Source organism: Carassius gibelio, chromosome B23 (assembly GCF_023724105.1).
Source record: "Carassius gibelio isolate Cgi1373 ecotype wild population from Czech Republic chromosome B23, carGib1.2-hapl.c, whole genome shotgun sequence".
In the NCBI taxonomy this organism is placed as follows: Eukaryota; Metazoa; Chordata; class Actinopteri; order Cypriniformes; family Cyprinidae; genus Carassius; species Carassius gibelio.
In genome coordinates, this window is record NC_068418.1 from 18,458,675 (window position 1) to 18,477,518 (window position 18,844).

Sequence of the window (18,844 nt, forward strand, 5' to 3'; positions counted from 1 at the left end):
TGACAATAAAAATGTCTGCGTGTCATGAAATCTTTCATTCAGAGAGAAAGTGAATGATTATGTTTGGAGAAAACGTTACAGTTTTACGATTTACGACCTTAAATTATCTGGCACCCTTTTATCCATTTCATTTTTTTTTTATTATTTTAACTTTCATACACGTAATAAAAGTCTGCACTTTTCGGAACGGTTTGAAACAATATTAACGGTCCCTAACTCTTCCTCGGCACATCACCGTCTGGCTTCCTCTGCTTCTGAGGTCTGTTTCCACTCGCGTGACATGCTGCATTCATTTAAAAACAGTCTCTGTGATTACTCAACTCCCCTCAGTCATGTTTATGCATTATGATCTATAAATTCGCGGTAATAAATAAAATACAATCCACATATGTGGTTTGTTGTTTCATCCCAGTGACTCGAATCTTTTGAATATGTTTTACAAGAACCAATTTACGCTTGTTACGGTTACGAGTGAGTCACTGAATCATTCACTCAACCGATTCGCAAAAGACTCCAAGTTGGTCACGTTTCAATTAATGTGAAAAGCGTGTGGTCGTTTTATACGATCATAGTTCTTCAGCCACTTTCTCTCATTGTTGTGAATGAGACTGAGGAAAATTACTATTTTCGTTCACAGTCGCTCAAAATATCATCACATGAGCCCTGTTTCAATGCTGAGTCTTGTTTAGACGACTGGTTCACTCTAGGGGGGCGTATTCGTTAGTAAGTACAACCAATGAGATGCTCCGTTAAAGCCCTACTCGAATGCTATTGGCTCATGTTATAGTCAGTCTTCGAAGGTGGGCGGTATCACGCTAGAATTCTCTTAATGTAAAAAAAATGTAGAAAGGAGTCACTTAAATTATATGTTCAAAAACATGTTAAAAAACGATTAGTTCACAACGGACCTTGTAGTTCGGAGCATATTTGCAACTATTTTCTGACACCAGCTATCATGTGATATCTGTAAGTTAAATACTGTACATAACACGCTGAATTAACTTATTATTTCCTCATTTTAAAATAAAAACGGTCAGACGTGTCTTCCTGTGAGAGAGTAAGGAAGCTCTAATTCTGAATGATGATTATGGGTCCATAGGGAAGTCACTTAAAAGCACCAGTCATTCAGTCAAATAAAGCTGTCTGCTTTCAGCAAGGAGACGTCTAGTAAAAGGCTATTATTTTATTCCTGAGAACAAATTATAAAGCTTTATAATGCACTAATATATAAAAAATACATATCCTGTAACCCAAATGGAGCAAAATCTCGGGCCCATTTGTGAAACCACCATTGAACCCAAGACCTGGAACTGCATGTAATTATTAGCCACATACTGTTTAATCATCTGCACAGACATTTTAAGGTCTTCTTTTCAGCCATCTGAAAGACTATAGTGGTGCTGTGATGATAAAAAGTTTTTAAAATGCACTGCACCATTGAAAGCTTGCAGCTTGTGAAAACAGGAAGTGTATGTGCAGAACAGAAACTCAAAGTGAAATAAAGCCAAAGACCCCCATGCCCACATCCGCCCACCTTCAGCCCCTGCCCACCAGTCACTGCAGGCCCAAGTGCATGCTGCCAGACAGCCGATCACCGCAGGGAAGTTACTGGAGGTGATGGGGAAAACCAAACACATGCAATGTCATTACAGCCCCTGAAATAATCAAATCAAGCTGTAGAAAGAGGCCTCGGATGCCTTTAAGGGAAATTATGGATGGACATATAGCCCTGCATCTGAGACCATGGTCTAATATTCATATTGCACTTACAATGCATCAAACAATTCTTTAAAATGTAACTGTTAACAGTTTTTCCTCACCATGGCAACAGTTTCAGAGCCTTGTGTAGCTTTGGGATACTTATTACTCTGTCTTTCTTTACAAATGATCTCGTTTGTTCATCCAGCAGCTTGTATTTGAGTATGGGCTGGTTCTTATGTCAGGATTAAGCTATGATATTATTATATTTCTCTGTTAAAAGGAACTTTAGGTCAGGGAATGACAAGTTTTAGGCTGAAGTGAGTGTTTTGCTCATCACATGTCTAACCTATATGGAGGTAAGTGGACTAAGGTTTGCACAATCACAAGGAATAGACACATCTCATGTCAACTTTTACAATTGCTCATTCCTTTTTCTGAAAACCCAATAAATGGATTCCGAGAAACATGTTAAGAGAAGGTAGCCGTAACATATCAATATATATACACTTTTTATATAATAAAATATGTTCAGATTAATTATATAAGCAGTGGTCAATCAACATAAACTGTCTATATACACAGTATGAAAAATTAAATGTTAGCTATTATATTAGCAAAAGGCCACAAGGGGGCGCCATTTAGCTACAGTGTATTATGTAGTTAAAATAACACAACTCTGATTTTGCTCCATATTTTGGAATAATCATTTCATAATTTTAATCACCATTAATCGTTAACATTCATTATAATTAGGTATTTTCACTGCACTAAGCATTAACACATACACTGGTAAGATTAGGTACGGAAACGGAAAGTGATTTCCGTGTCATTTTGTGCGTTTTGCAAAAATAAAACAATTGGTAATCAGCAATACTTTTTACTCTACAACTATATTTAAAAGATATATATTTTAAATTTTACTTTAATATTATAATTTTTAAAATAAGTTTGATAAAATGCAATTAGCCTAGTAATATATAATAAATAGTCAAATAAAGGAGACATGACTAGTTATCAGAAATTTATAAGAGAAAAATTCGAACAGGTTATGAACATTTACATATAAAAAAATATTTTCAAACTCCAGAAATGCAGACACTGAACATGTCTATTCAGTATACATTTTTTTTAAGAAAATACACCTTTGCATAATAAAGAACTCTTGTAAACAACTTGTTCCATAAGTTTCCACTAAATAAAATATAAACATTTTTAAACGGTATGCAAACCGTACATCAATTTTAAGATCTCAATACATGGTGAAAATAAATACGCTTATGTATCTTGATGCTTTCTAAACATTTGCTGAAATTAATGGAAACTGACAACCTGCCAACAACCAAGTCCGTTTTGAACAGCTCTTCGTCTCTTGGCTTCTAAGTGAACAATAGTTTAACAATGTAACAATATATCATTTGTGAAAATCCACAAAACACAACTGTAAAACCCATTAGTTAGGCTATACAGTAAACAAACTAATGCAGCGACCGCAACATTTCGACCTAATCTTAACCAGCCATTCTGACTTGAAACAGCACGTTTAACATTTCTAAAGGTTAACGTAACAAAAAACGTAGCAAATCTAGATCCAAATGAATTTTTTAGCCTACTTATATTCAGTTTTCACGTGTCTGTCCGTCAGTCAAACGGATGATGCACCTGTTCGGGAAGGCCGTTGTGCGGCGGGTAGCTGCAGGCGGAGATGGAGCTTCCTCCAGGGCTCACCGGAGGAGTCATGCCGCTCAGAGGCACCAGAGCGTTCGGATGCCGGTGGTATGGTCTGTAGGACGGGTGAAGGTGATGGTGTTGACCGTGGTAATAATTCACGGGGGAGTTGGCGTAATCGTTTGGAGACAGAGGGCGCGCGTTACCAAGCATGGGCTGCAGGTAGCCGGAGATGTGCGTCGGAGAGCAGGACTGGTGGCTCCAGGAGCTGGTGCTGACGAACGGGCTTTGCCAGTAAACGGGCTCCTGTTGCATGCAGTACGAGTCGGTGAAGTTAAATCCAGACGGTAAGGGTGGTGTTCGGTAGGGTCTCTTGACGCGCCTCCTGCGCCTGTAATTACCTTTCTCAAACATATCGCTAAACGCTGGGTCTAGCGTCCAGAAGTTCCCCTTCCTCTCCCCGCCACTCTCCCGGGGAATCTTCACGAAGCACTCGTTGAGGCTCAGATTGTGCCTGATGCTGTTCTGCCATCCCTTTTTGTTCTTCTCGTAGTATGGAAACTTGGATATGATGAAGCTGTAGATGTCATTCAGGGTCAGCTTCTTCTCCTCGCTTTCTCTGATGGCCATTGCAATGAGAGCCACGTACGAATAAGGAGGTTTTTCTGTAGCTGGAGCGGCTCCTCCATCCCCCGCGGTACCCTGGCCGTCCTCTGCGGTATCGCGGGATTGCAGGTTATCAGACCCCGCGCTGGGATCCATGAGACGGGCTTGAGCTGGATGGATGAAAAGTCGAGATTCTCAGTAGCGAACAGCACAGGTGTAAAGTTAAAAGTGTCCAGGTGTGCTTCGGATTTGTTTTAGTCTCCACCTACCTGCCATGCCTCTTGTCGGTATCCTGAGGTCAAAAGTTCGCGAAATCAACATGAAAGAGGCGCGCGAGGGTCGCAGACGTATTTTGACTGCTTGGTAAATGTTACAGTAAACATCTGTTTGATGTCGCCGGCATTAAAAAACACTGCGTTAAGCCAACATTAATGTTTTCTTTTTATTCTTATTATTTATGTTGTGAACTGATTGTGCAATTGATTTTCAAATATTAGATTAAATATTAAAACTGCAGGCTAAAGTTTGCGATGTCAAAAAGCAAATCATTCTGTCATTTATCGTATTTAAAAGGTCTGTGCGCATATTTTTAATCCGCAGGCCTCAATAATCATGCTATAAATAATATTAGACACATATATAACATTTAACTAACGCATTTGGGGATTTTGTGGACTGCGCATGTTTCAAGAACAAAGAGCATCTGATTTGTAAACTTCATCCTCTGCACAGTCTTCCCACAACAGCTCCGTCCAATCAAATAAATGAAACATGTCATCAAAGGTGCCGCCTTGTTAAGACCTTATTCTCAGCCTAATATTATATATTGCCTACTTCTATATGCAAAACATATCTTATTTTATAACTTTATATTTGTTGATATGATTTTTTCTTTCTTTCTTAAAATATGGGCTGTAAAAGGAAGACTTAAACTAATTAAAAAATAGGATTTTTAAAAAAAGTATTTTTTTTCTTCTGATAGTGATTGGACTGGAATTAATTACCTGAATTTAGGCTGAAAATGAAAGTCTTTTGGACTAACGTTGTGTGAATCTGGCTTTAAGATTGACTTGCATTATGATATTAAAATGAGCCAGAATTACTCATTAGTTAAGGTTAGTTAAGTCATACATGAAAATGTACTAATAATTAGTAATACATTTGTTACAGTATTTATTTTTTTAATGTCCGTTCATTGTTAGTTCATATTAGCTCAGGTCCATTAAATACTATTAACAGATACAACTTTGGTTTAATGAATACATGTATATAATATAACTAAGATTAACACATGCTTTTCAGTATTTTTTTATATATATAATTGTTTATAACTGCATGCATAGTTATTTATTGCTATATAACTAATAACTAATGTTAACAAACATAACCAGTATTGTAGTGTTACCTATCATTTTAATAACTGCAGTGTGAACAGTTCTGCTTATTTTCACTGAATGAATCTTGAATTTTGATTCTTTACAATAAACACATTAAAAAAAATTACAAATTGTAAAATATAATTTCTAATGGACATTCTTTTTTGCAGGTTAAGTGCAAAAATATATATCTCAAAAAATCATTGTATTGTAATATCAAAGTGATTTATGGAATGTGCAGTATAATTGACCACAGGCTGTAATGTCCTTAATCTGAATGTGTCTTACAATAACATGAAACATTCTTACAGCAAGATGCATGTATTAACTTGCCTCTTTTACTTTTATTTTTTGGAATTTCCCACTCAGCCAGTTTCATCTTTATGTGCACCGACAAATACGCTGCTAAGTACAGTGGCTCAGATCTTCAGTTACCTAACTGCATCAGAAATCCATTTTCTAAACCATTTCCAAAACACATTAATGGGTTCTAATTAAAATTAATTTGCATTCTGTTCTTTGTTTTTTGGAAAATGGACATTGACCTAATCCTAATCATCTCTCAAATAACCACCCACTCTGAGCTGTATAACATCCTATACTGAGAGAATCCAGATTGTTATCATTCTTTCAGGAGACAGACTGTCTACACCCAGCCAGTGATGGAGAAAGATAAACTCTGGAGAACTTATTTTTTACTTTCAGTTGCCATTGTATATTTTTCCATACACTTTTTGAAAATGTAAATGATTGCATAGTTCTCCAACACAATTTAAAAGGGTAACATGCAAAAACAACTGAATGTTTCAAATACATCATGATATGGGAACTGCAACACAAAATTTAACTTATCAAGAAGATCAAGGAAAACCCTTCACAACTACCTGTTCAGTGAGCAACTGACTTTACAAATACATGCTAAGAATTTCTGAATGTTGAAAAAGAAAGCTTTACATTTACATTTATGCACTTAGCAGAGCACTTACAAAACAGGAGTATAAGAAATTCATCAAGGAGCCAGCAATATTTGTAATATACAATGCCAGAGATTAGGAAGCAATCTAGAGAAAAAGAGAAATTCAGAGAAGATACTTAATTATTATTATTTTTTAACATGAGTGTGGAAAAACTACAGAAGACAACAAAACCAAAAATAGAAGACACCAAAACCAAGGTATAACTATTACAATGGAGATTTATTTCAATCTGGTAACTGAAACACCTTTATTTTATGTACAAAATATGAAATGATCCTGTTTTCCCTTGACATTATGAGTTAAATCATAAAACAGAGTCAAAAGCTCAATGGACATAGTAACAGACATTAGCTAAACCAAATCCTCCAGTGTCACATTGACAAAAAGTAGATCAACACACATTGCACTTGATAATATCACATCATTACGATAATGACATGACATGGAATTCTTCTTTCAGGATGTAGGATAAATAGAAACACTTAAAATGTACAGCAATACGGCAAAATCGTCAAATAATTTTTTTTATAAAGATGCAACATATGCCTAACTGACATCATTCTGTTAAACTAAACAGCACAAGCATTCAGTCTGAAACACATTCAGTGTTTAAAAACACGACACATGAATGAACATGCACAAAAACATGTTTTACAAAGCTCACATCATACTTTGCGGCATAATGTAGAATCTCAGCTGTATTTAACAGAGCTCAAGTTAAGAGGATGTGGTCTTCTCATTTATTTGAGAATTCCTTTCTTCTCCATTATTAACTATTGAGCAGCAAGAATAAAGTTGTAGTCGTCACCCAAAGGAAATGCCATCCATGTATTTCCTGTAAAGACCCCAGATTTACTGAGCACTCAGGTGACAAAGACCTGCGGACATCCTAGTTTGACTTTGAACTCCTGAGGTCTTTTCTATTTGCTCATCTCCAATTGTAATAAAGATAGAAACCGATGAAGGTTAAGTTAATGGACAGGCTGGCAAACAGAAGACCAGGCCAAAGCATCAAGCCCAAAAAACCTGTGAACAAGACAAAAACATTCAAACAATAAATAATTATGCAGAAGAAATTAACCCAGTTAGTTTAAACACTGCTACCCTAATGAACTTCCTATTCGCACCTTTCCATCCAGGCTTGCTCTCAGTTCCATTTCCTGTGGTCGTGTCAACATGGCAGTCTGAAGAACCGGAGGAGCTGCCCATTCGCTTCTCCACATGCTCAAACACACTGCCCTCATCTATCAGTGAACCTGAATTTCAAACAAAATCATATCTATATCAATCATAAAAAAGTTCAAGAATACTGAAAACTGAACAAATAAATAACATATGTGACCCTGGACCAAAAAAATCAGTCATAAGTAGCACAATACATTGTATGGGTCAAAATTATACATTTTTATTTTATGCCAAAACTCATTAGGATATATAGTGAAGATATCATGTTCCTTTAAGATATTTTGTAAATTTCCTACCATAAATATCCCAAAACTTAATTTTTGATTAGTAATATGCATGGCTAAGAACTTCATTTTGGCAAATCTTTAAAGGCGATTTTTTTCACAAAATTTTCACCCTCAGATTCCAGATTTCCAAACTGTTGTATCTCAGCCAAATATTGTCCTATCCTAACAAACCATACATCAATGGAAAGCTTATTTACTCTTATGGCATATACATTTCAATAAAAAAAAATTGACCCTTATGACTGGTTTTGTGGTCCAGGGTCACATTTGCTCATAAAACCAACATACTTGAATGATGTGAGGTTTTTAAAATGTAAAAGTTTCTAAACTTCAGTTATTAGTAGGACAATATAATTTTCAAGTAATACTACCAAATAAATAGAGTAAAGATTGCACCTTAAAAATAGCATTAGTATGTTGTCCTCAGAAAAGCATTTAGACAGTCTTATTTTTTAAAAGCAAAATAAAGCAATAAAAAAATAAGGTAAGATTTTAGGGCCACTCTATACTATTAATCAAGCTCAAATGGTTGACAGAAACTTCATGACATTCATGCAGATTAAAAATACATCCAAAAGTGTCCTATACCATGATTCTGTGAATGGAGGTGTGGAGCATCAGGCAAGAATCCGCTGCTGTTCACGTGGCTTTGCTCTGAAAGAAACGGAGGCGGTGGGGCCAAACTTAAAGGCTCCAGAGGAGAGGAAAAGAGCCGCAGTTTTTGCCCACTGATGTGGAGTCTGGCCGGACTGATGAGTGGCCGGCGCTGCCTGGCGGAGCTGGAGGTGGAAGTGACAGATCCTGCCACGGAAGGGGTTGGAGATGGTCCAGGAGAGGAGGGTCGACTTCCAGATTTTAGAGAGTAGTAATCTATTGAAAAATGTTGTTTATCAAATTGCGATGTGATTGATAAGTAGTAGACAATTATCATATACAATTTATCTGGTGTGAGTTCACAAAGATGTATACAACAATTCCTTCACTTCTTCAGTTACCTGAAGGTGGAGAGTCTTTACACTGTGAAGATGGTCTACTCCCACTGAATAGGAAACCTGAATCTACAAGAAAAAGAAAAAATAAGCAATCATTTTTGTTTCATTTTATCAAAAAACACTTTAAAACTGCTTTCCATTTTTTAAATGCATTTTATTCCTATGATGCAAAGCTGATTTTTTTTAATAGCATCAGAACTACTCCAGTAGTCACATGATCTTTCAAAAAAAAAAAAAAACATTCTAAAATGATTCCGTGCTAATTATCAACATCAAGAACAGTTTTGCTGCTTAATATTTCTGTGGGAACTTTTTTTTTTTTCAAGATTCTTTGAAAAACAAATTTCTTATAACGTTCAGCACTTATTCGAAACAGAAATGTTTTTGCAACGATGTAAATGTATTTACTGTCACTTCTGATCAATTTAAAGCTTCCTTCCTGAATAAAACCCAATTTCTTAAAATTGGAATTTTCTGGACAGTCAACTGCAGTTTGTTATTTGAAACATTTCCATGGCTGCTTTCTCACAAAGCGAAAGATAGCAATCCCACAAAAGACTGATAGAAATTCCTAGCAATTTTCATGATACAACACAATCATCCAACTGCGAAGTACAGACATTTAACACTCTCATTCTGTCATTCCAGGAATGTCTCCATATGTGGAGCCAACACAGCTGCAGCTGTAGAGGAGCAGCACCATTACTGAGCATTACAGAGCAGATGGGTGAAGGTACATGATGGAGCAGGTACAGACCCTGCTCACACAAAAGCCTTTTCAAGACCTCCTGTAGAAGTGTGACGGAGAGATGAGTGATACTGCTTCTGTAAAAACGAGCTGTGAGAGATCTTACTGGACTCTTGAAGATCACCATTACATATCCATCTCTATATAACGCAATGAGGTGGAAATGACTCAAACGCTGAGATCTCTCAAACAAGTGTGTGTGATTAAATCAAGAGCGTAAAGATCAAGCTCTAGCCCTTTTTATCACCACTGCATCTGATTACAGGAGGTTGACGCTTGCCGTCGCATCTGGACTCATCTGAAGATCCACACATGAAACGAACCATGATTCTTCTACGGTCTCACAACAGTCATTTAAACACCACTCCCGACATCACCCTGATCCCAGGATTTAAAAGCCTGTGTATTACAAAGTCCCATTTACTGACAGGTCAAAGTTAAAAGCGATGGCAAACCAAGCTGTTGCCCCACCATTCCTTTTGATATACAGTATCAACAATATGTTGGTAGGTTAAAACTGTGAGTCAATTAGGTAACTTTTTTTTTTTTAAATGCATAAACATTAATTAAAACACCATTTTAAAAAGCAAAAGTTAATTGAAAAATTACATTTCTATTATTTACTTATTTTGCTCCAAAATTCTACACTGAAATGCAGGGCATAATCTGTGAACAATGTTCTTCGCACAACTCCACTTTTGGAGTTTGATAGCCTGTGGTCGATATAAGTCACTGGACAGTTTTTTTTTGAAAAGATAACAGCATACAGCTTTTGAACAGCATGATGGTGAGTAAATAATGACATATTCTATTTATAGATTTACCTTTCTTTTAAATTCAAAGATAAACAGAAACGTCAAGGAATAAGATAATGTAAATTGGTCCCTTCCTGTAATTCAAAACTCTCAGTGGGAAAATCCCTTTAGCATGCAGGTAGCTGGAGATACTGAACAGACTATTTCTCAATCACACTTCGCAGTTTTCTTTGGCAGGTGGCAAAATTCCCCTGTTAGGTGCGGCACCGTCTTGGGTGAAGAGCGAGCTGAGTTCCTTGTACCATGCATTCAGTCAGTCAGTGACCCACATCTTTCCCATCATGCACTTCTGCATCGGTTCCACAAAACAGCACCTGGGGCCCCTCACTATAGCTGCACTTCTCACTTCTTCACAAACAAAGTGAAGCTTTTTCTACATTATATGATTATTACAACCATGTTACAAAAAGCCAAATTCATTGCACAACCAATTACGTTTTATTGCAATATTTATTTAATTATAATTATAGTTTTATTTAGAATATTTTTAATATTTATATCAGCATGTGCATGGTTAAAAAAAGTTTATTTGATTAAATATACTGTAAAATTGCAGATTACAATAAATGTTTTCTATTTCAATACTTCTTAAAATGTAATTATTTCTGTGATGGCAAAGCTGAATTTTCATACACAAACACACACATATACATATTTATTTTTGCAGTGTGCATCTATCTATCTTGTGCTATACCTGCTCGTGCGAGGGAGGGGATAGTTCCCAGAGAGAGGGCCCTGTTGAGTCGCCCAGGCAGCGAGGAGGGCGAGGCTTTGCGTGTTCTGTGGATTTGCTGGCGGATGAGCAGCTGTGACAGGTTGGGGGGAGGAGTTGGGATGAAGGTAGAGGATGCAGACACAGGTGCAGACAGCGAGGGACAGTGATTAGTGTAGTACGGCCCAGGAGAACTGCCAGACAGATACCTGCAACAGACAGAAGACAATCGGTCCACTGCTGACTTTCATGGAGCAAATATCTCTTCAGTTACTGCTATGGAGGAAAACTGTAAAACTGCAGACTTCCACAGAATTCAAAAGCCTGATAATGGCTCCTCACTTGAATATAGTAGATGTCAGTGTTGGTAAGATGTATTTCAGACAATACATATAATTTAAGCTAACATATCTGTAAATGTATGAATTTATACATTAGTAATAGCTCAGTCGATATACACTTGCTCAGTTCCAACATTCAGTCACGCTAATTTCTTGGTTACATTTCTATAATTTACAAAAGCACAGCAAGCTTCCATCTCAAACAACCATTAAAAGAAATGGCAAACACACAGTTCGCATTTTATCAGCGTTTTATTTTAGTTTCATAATAGGGTTAAATAATACAAGTATAAAAAGATGCAATGTATAGTGTAATACAACTCCAACATGCTGCTTTACTCAAGAAACAAAATTATTACAACAAATCTGATCTTACGTTTCTGGACGGAAACCCTTTCACACTATTCAACAATGCAGTTGCTCATTTCACATTATATCTTTGGGGTCATTCCATGTCAAAAGCACTAGAAGCCAATGATCAGGTGTTGATGATATACCAGAAAAAGCACAGCAATGCCACAAACTGATTACTTCAGTTAGGGGCTTCTCAAAGTCAGACAACTATTTCCAGCCTCTGGGCAAAAAAGTATTAAAAAGCTACAAACTGATTTTTAGATTTGTAATGGTCAGAGGCCACAAAACATTCAGATGCATTTGAAATTCTAGTTTATTGTTTTATGGAAACTGAATTGCTTATAATTCCTAAACTGGTCCAAATGAAAGTCTTAACTTAGTAAGAAACTGGATTTGACAAGATATAATACCAATATCGAAATGGACAATATTCCTTAAACCCAATGACTTTCCTTCCAATCAATCTCTGGCATCACCATGAGCCTTCTGATACAACATGCACAGATCTGTGATTTCATGATGACAGGTCCTACCACATTATATCCTCAGTGCTAAATTCAGTGACTTATTCACTCGTATGCTAACTGGGGAGGCAGGATACTTCCGGACAATCTAAATGACTCAAAATGAAATAGTCAATAAAGGATCAAGTATACTCACAGAAATACAATGCTGTTCTAAATAAATGTTATATATCATAAATATATACTTTTTTCAATGCCAAGTCTAAATGCATACTATTATTTGTATTTACCAACCATCCGCCTTTGTCAAAAAAAAGAAAAAAAAAGAAGAGGATACGAAATATGAGGATACGTAATATTCAACAATATTGATGTCTACAGTGAAATACTCAAATAAGTGAAATGTGCCACAAGTCATCATAAAAAAAGTTAATGAAACTTTATATTTGGCATGTTTCTCCATTTGGTAATACAAAATTATATATAATAAAGCTTGTTGGAAGTGGACAGGTACTATGCGATCTGTATAAGTTAATACACATCTAATGGAAATGAACAGAATTGATTTAAATAACAGAACAGTTGCAGACAGTAAGTGTCTAAGTCACATTAGTACTTTGATCACAGGAAAAAACTAACTTCACAGCATATGCCACATGCATACAGTAACTTGGGAAATACAGTGATGCAAACCTACAAAACATACAATCTATAGTCGTAGTGTCACAAATTACAATGCTTCGCTTTCCATTCAATCCTTTAAAAGCTTTATTTGTAGAAGTTTTGAAAATGGGTCTCTTTTTGTTAGCCACTTGAAAGATAGCTACGTGTTATAGAGCTTTAGTGTGGTTAGTAGTATGCAAACTAAATGTCACGTGATACAATGTAGTGCATCTGTAATACTTTACAATATAGTAAATATAATTTATTTTCTGAAAAATTGCATAAATTCTGTACTGAGGTAACGATGATAAAATCAACCCGGTGGTGGAGACGAACTTGAAATTCAAGTTAAAAATCTAAACAAAGAGAGACAAATATTTCAAGACTCTCTCAAATGTGCTCAGCTGTAGCTTAACCTCAAAAGCGAACACTGAGTACTTGAGCTAATATATAGCACAAATCTAACATATCTTTATGTTGTTGGCAACTAAACAGTGATAATTTCACTTTTGTTATGTGATTGCATATATGAGATCGGCGCAGTATTGGCATAATACAGAACTGTTTTTAAAGTTTAATATAATGGGTATAGTATTAGGTTTAAGTTGCACATGTTGTGAAAATGTTAAGCTTAAATTTGATGATGGAAAAAACATCCCCAAATCCCTAAGCACCATTGCAATTTCTTGTTGGAAAATGCATTTTCTATTTCAATGCAAAAACAGCATTATACACCACGAGATGCATAAAAAATAAAAATAAAAAACAATCATTCACTCATGAACTAGTCTGTATCTTTACAAGCTACCCCAAACCTATGAATTCAACCTGTACCAAAACAAATATAAAATTGACATGTTTTGCTTAGTCAAATTAGGGGCATGGTGCTAATGTCAAGGCAATAAACAATCCTTCCCTAGTACTTTGAGAAATCTCATCCACACAGACTACTTTTTATAAATCAGCATGGTGTTTAAAAGGCCTATTTAGCAACATCTTGGCCATGGAGGTTTATAATGAGTGCATTAGTTAGTTAGTGTAAACTGAATACATTTGGAAGGAAAATGTTCTGAGAAAAAAAAACAAATCTAACCCTTGATTCTACATTACAGATCTCAAAAAATATCTTATCTTAGTGTCACTGCTCAGATTCTGACCTGTGACCTCTGGCTCTTCTCTGACTCTGGGATTTGTTTGTTGCCACAGCAGCAGCGAATCCCACCAGACAACACAAAGAAGTGATGCCCAACTTGACCGATTCCATCCAATCAGTGATGTCTGTCTTGAGGTAACACTCGGCCAGGTAAAAACATATCACCAGGAGCCAAAGCACAGCGGCCACAACATCAATCCTCCTCAACCTTCAAGAGAAGAGAAATATATTAAATTCATAATTTAAATGAATTTATGTATATGTATAAATTCACTTATTTAGAAATTACAAATAAATACATATAATAAAATATACAGATATACACACACACACACACATTTTTTCATACATTAATCAGAAAATATATTTACCCATTCTAAAAATATGTTTACATAATATGTCAAATACATTAAAAAATATGTCCAATTTGGTAAATGAATTTTTTCATGAAATAAACTTTATAATTTATTTGGTTCACCTGACAGGTCCTGCCATTAAGACACCTGTGATGCAAGTTAGGAGCCCAAAGGAAGCCACGGCCATCTGATGGTCACTTCCACACTGCCAGACGAGTCGAGCGTTCTCCACAACCTTTTCCGGCAGAAGAGCCACCAGATCATCCCACATCATGCTGCCCTCCTCAGCCTTGCTTTCACTGTCATTTTGGAGGGGGTTTTTGGGTTGGTTCCCTCCTCTGCTTAACGTCTGCGAGATGGAGGAGGCCACATCTCCAGATCCAGATAAAGCCACAGCTACAAGGAAGGCACAGGCGAGGAACGCAAGGACTCTGAGCAAGATCAACCAGGCTGGTGTGGTGAGGGAGTACGTGTTCTGAAGAAAAGGATAGAAAAGGATTTAAAAAAAATAATAAAATAAAGATCACTTGATATGGGAACAGTATTTGATACTTGCATGTCAAGCTTGATTAAAAACTAAACTTGAATCAACAGTAGCTGTACAGTAAAACACTCAGGACACAAAAGAAGCAAGAGAGAACAGGTCTTTCCTTATCTCTGGCAATCAATTCCACACATTTATCTGCGGTTTAAGAAAGCACTAGTAACAGACTGGTCATTAATCACACTTGGTACAAGTAACAAACGATACCTAGGTTGTAGTAAAATTGCAGTTTTATCTGGGCAACATCTAAATTCAATGCAATTTTTCCATGTCAAGCCCTTGGCACTCAATCAAATCTCTTAGATTTCTAGAACATACACTTCAGAGTGCTACAAAAGTGGAATCTTCTGCATTTTTCATGTCAAGTCTTGTGGCTTGATTTGAAACCATATAAATATATAGAGGTCCCGACCTTAATTAAGGCTTTATCAGCATCCCGACTGCGTCTGAGCTGGTGGTTGAAGAGCAGAGCCCGCAGCTGTCGGTTCTGGTGTTTGATGTAGTACTCCACCGCCGTCTGGCACGGCCGGCACAACTTGTAGGTCTGCTCAAGGTGGTGCTTATACACCTCAATCTCCTCATCATAGTTTTCCTGCCATTATGGTGAACACAGTGCATTAACATTTGAAAATGCATGTTACTTGTTTTTAAGATGACACTTTTCACATTAAAAAAAAAAAGTTAAATTAATTTAAATTTTTTAAAAATTAAAAAAATTTGACTCTCAAGTATGTTTAGATGCCTAGTGAATGGAATATTTAATATATGACATTTTGCCTAATTTTTTTTATTAAAAGTAGTGCTGTCAAAAGATTAATCGCGATTAATCGCATCCAAAATAGGTTTTTGTTTACATAATATATGTGTAAGTACTGTGTATATTAATTATATATATATATATATATATATATATATATATATATATATATATATATAAATACATATGTACTTTTTATATATGTTAAATATATTTATACATATAAACATAAATGTAAATATTTTCGAAATATATTCTGCATGTGTGTATACACATATATTATGCGTTTGGATGCGATTAATTGGTTGACAGCACTAATAAAAAGCATAAAAGCAAATCTTATTCAGAACCAAGCTTGGATGTCTTGAAATTAAGAGATGAAACGAGTGAATTATAAACCTACATTATCCCTGGGGATGAACGAGGCCAGCTGTTTCATCTTCAGAGTCTGGTTGTTGTTGCACTTCTTGCACAGAAGCATTTGACAGTTGACCCACTGCAGGGTCTTCGGTGACTCTGGGACACCGGCTGAAATGCCATGGTTGAGATGCTCCATGTATTGAGCAGGAATGGGTTTGTTGTAGTCCCCGTTCTATGAAAACAAGCACAAAACAAAAACTCAGTTGCTTGACTGACACTGACTAAATGTACATTTATAACATATCCAAAAGCTGCACCAGCAGCACAGTATTAAAACAATAGAAAATGTGTTGTTCTTAAGGACTTTATATCTTAACGTAATAGTATTTCACAATATAACTGTTATTACAGTATTTTCTTTGCAAGCATGAGGCTTTCAAAAACAAAAAAAAACATCTTACCTACCACAAACTTTGAAAGGTAGTGTATAAATAAGCACATGTAACATGATTTTTTTTCTTTTCGAAATCTTTACGATGAGACACAACAAACAAATCTTATAAACACAAAATCAATACCTCCTGAAAGCCATTATACTGTTCACAGTATGGACAATCCCAGCAGTTTCTGTTCCCATAGGGGACAACTGTGTCCTGATTGCAGAACCAACAATTCACTTTGACATGAGTTGGTTTTTTCCTGTCGGATAAAAATGGTTGGATTTAGGACCATGCATTAATAACATAAAACAACTGTAATACCATACTCCTATTAACACTGAGCCGACAGACCACCCCACTGGTTCTCAATAAACAGTTCACAGGCCTGCTCTGCAGACAGACAATAATCCTGCCGTATAATAACTAGGACAGTGTTTTTGGTTGTATTCATTTCCATGGAACATGCAAGATATTCAGTGGAAATTAATGTATACCTTGAGCACTGGCTCTAATGTAAAACTGAGATTTTGTTTTTCCAGACAGGATGTCTCGGGACCTGAGACTGATTACCTAACAGTAGCATGAATAGAGTTTCTATTTACAGGCTATAAAAATTATTTTAATAAATAAATAGTTATAAATCGATTTTTTTTAAATAGAAAGGACAGAGGCTTGATTACACTAACAAACTCAGCCTGTGACATTATAAAAGATGATAACGTCATCCACATTAAGAAAAAAGCTGGCATGTTTAATATTACTTAAAAATGTAAAAGAACTAAAATCCTGGGAATTTATTTTGTATCTTGCTACTCCAAAGCCTATTAAATGGTGTAACTGAATACCTTGTAACTTACTAGACTAAATATGATCGATTCATTTAATATTATAGAACAGCTTTTGTGTAACATCAATAAAAGTATTTGTGAAGTTAAGTCTAGCATTATACGCTTCATTTTGATAGAAATTAGTTTTATTTTTTATTTTTTTACCACGGTAATAACAATAGGAGTCATTAACTAAACCACCATTACTATCAACAAAATTAAATAATTACAAATAAATTAATGAAGACACTGAAGGAAGCAGTACATTAATCATTGACTTACAGAAATATAAGTAACTGAAGAAAAATAATAATACTAATTTAAGTGAATTTTGGATGGTTTTAAATACCACACAGACATGCCTAAGCCATTTTATGAATTTTCTCGTGCTTGTTTAACAGCTCCACGCGTGCGCAAGCATTTTTTCATGGCCGAACTGTTGAAAATACTACTGCCAATTCATGTTAATTATATAGAAATACCGTGGAAAGTGCAGTGTTTTTTTTCCGTAGCCCCGTTATACAAGGCCCAGCGACATCTTATGGGCAGGGACACAATACCTGGTTGCAATTCTGTAGATCAGCGCCCCTCCTGCAGCGATCGCCGTTGCTCCGACACCGCCAACTACAAATGGCGGGTACTGTAGTAAAATTTGGTTAAACGCCTCCATTGCGAAACGGGACATTGACTGTAGTGTTATTCACAAGAAGCCCCACGCTGGAGTAGTGCATGCGGCAACAGAAGCGCGCATCAATCTACAACATGGCCATATCCAGGTCATGAGAGCAATGTCAAGAGCTGTCAAAATAAAAGTTCTTCTTCTAAACGGAAAATAATAATTATTTGCTAATTATATACATAAAATAGTTAAATATAAAACATTATTATAATTAAACATTACAATCAATCAATGTAATAAGACATAAGTTATCTGCTCTTAAATTACAAATCTTTTTGTGCAATATTTTTTTTTCTTTATATTGAACCATTAGCTTTATCTGTGTTCTATCTCGGTTTACTCTGAAATCTGCAGATAATACTTTGCTGTTATTGCTGCTACACGCCTTGCCTTCAATAAATTAAATCTTGCCTTTTCTAGAAAGTGAAATGAAGCAGGTTTATATGGTACACACCTGCCCTCTTGAGGCAGCGTATGTAACAGCCATTCGCAAACTTTACTAAGACATTACAACATTATATATATATAATAAAATTATCAGTCACCTTAAAATTTTTTGTACAAAATAGTACCAGAAATCACAAGTTGAATCATAATTAACATAAGATAATATGCTTAAAAACAAAGTATGTTGACATTACTTAATCATTATCTTCAACATAACTGATTCATGCATGCCTCTCACTTTGTACAGAACTGTGGCACAAGAGATAATACATCATCTACTAGAAGGCTCAAAGATCATGTTCTTTGTTCATGTTTTGGAACTTTCACGTAAACAGCTGGGATCCTGGGATTATTGACTCCTACCTTTTTTTTTTCTTTCTCAGACTCAAAGTCTT

The 18,844-nt window shown here is 35.8% G+C and overlaps 2 protein-coding genes across 2 annotated transcripts; both read right to left on the reverse strand.

Annotated features, from left to right (window-relative positions):
• Positions 1–2,756: 2,756 nt before the first annotated feature.
• Positions 2,757–4,339, reverse strand: foxl2l (forkhead box L2-like). Its single transcript, XM_052594962.1, has one exon. It carries the CDS (start codon positions 4,126–4,128, stop codon positions 3,340–3,342), a length of 789 nt encoding a protein of 262 aa, XP_052450922.1. The 5' UTR covers positions 4,129–4,339; the 3' UTR covers positions 2,757–3,339.
• Positions 4,340–6,525: 2,186 nt separating this feature from the next.
• tmem201 (transmembrane protein 201) lies at positions 6,526–18,110 on the reverse strand. Its single transcript, XM_052593984.1, has 11 exons — positions 17,884–18,110; positions 16,635–16,755; positions 16,100–16,288; positions 15,352–15,531; positions 14,518–14,870; positions 14,044–14,247; positions 11,047–11,273; positions 8,793–8,855; positions 8,386–8,667; positions 7,453–7,581; positions 6,526–7,351 (listed from the first exon to the last, which is right to left on the reverse strand). Exons 1-11 carry the CDS (start codon positions 18,006–18,008, stop codon positions 7,254–7,256), a joined length of 1,971 nt encoding a protein of 656 aa, XP_052449944.1. The 5' UTR covers positions 18,009–18,110; the 3' UTR covers positions 6,526–7,253.
• Positions 18,111–18,844: the final 734 nt, after the last annotated feature.

What these genes read in the sequence shown, in the direction of transcription:
- foxl2l (XM_052594962.1), bottom strand. Translation starts at nt 4,128, where the DNA reads ATGGATCCCAGCGCGGGGTCTGATAACCTGCAATCCCGCGATACCGCA.
- tmem201 (XM_052593984.1), bottom strand. Translation starts at nt 18,008, where the DNA reads ATGTCCCGTTTCGCAATGGAGGCGTTTAACCAAATTTTACTACAGTAC. An exon ending in CGTTCATCCCCAGGGATAAT is followed by an intron (nt 15,532 to 16,099) that starts GTAGGTTTATAA and finishes CCATAATGGCAG; the next exon opens with GAAAACTATGATGAGGAGAT. An exon ending in CCCCTCCCTCGCACGAGCAG is followed by an intron (nt 8,856 to 11,046) that starts GTATAGCACAAG and finishes TTTTTCTTGTAG; the next exon opens with ATTCAGGTTTCCTATTCAGT.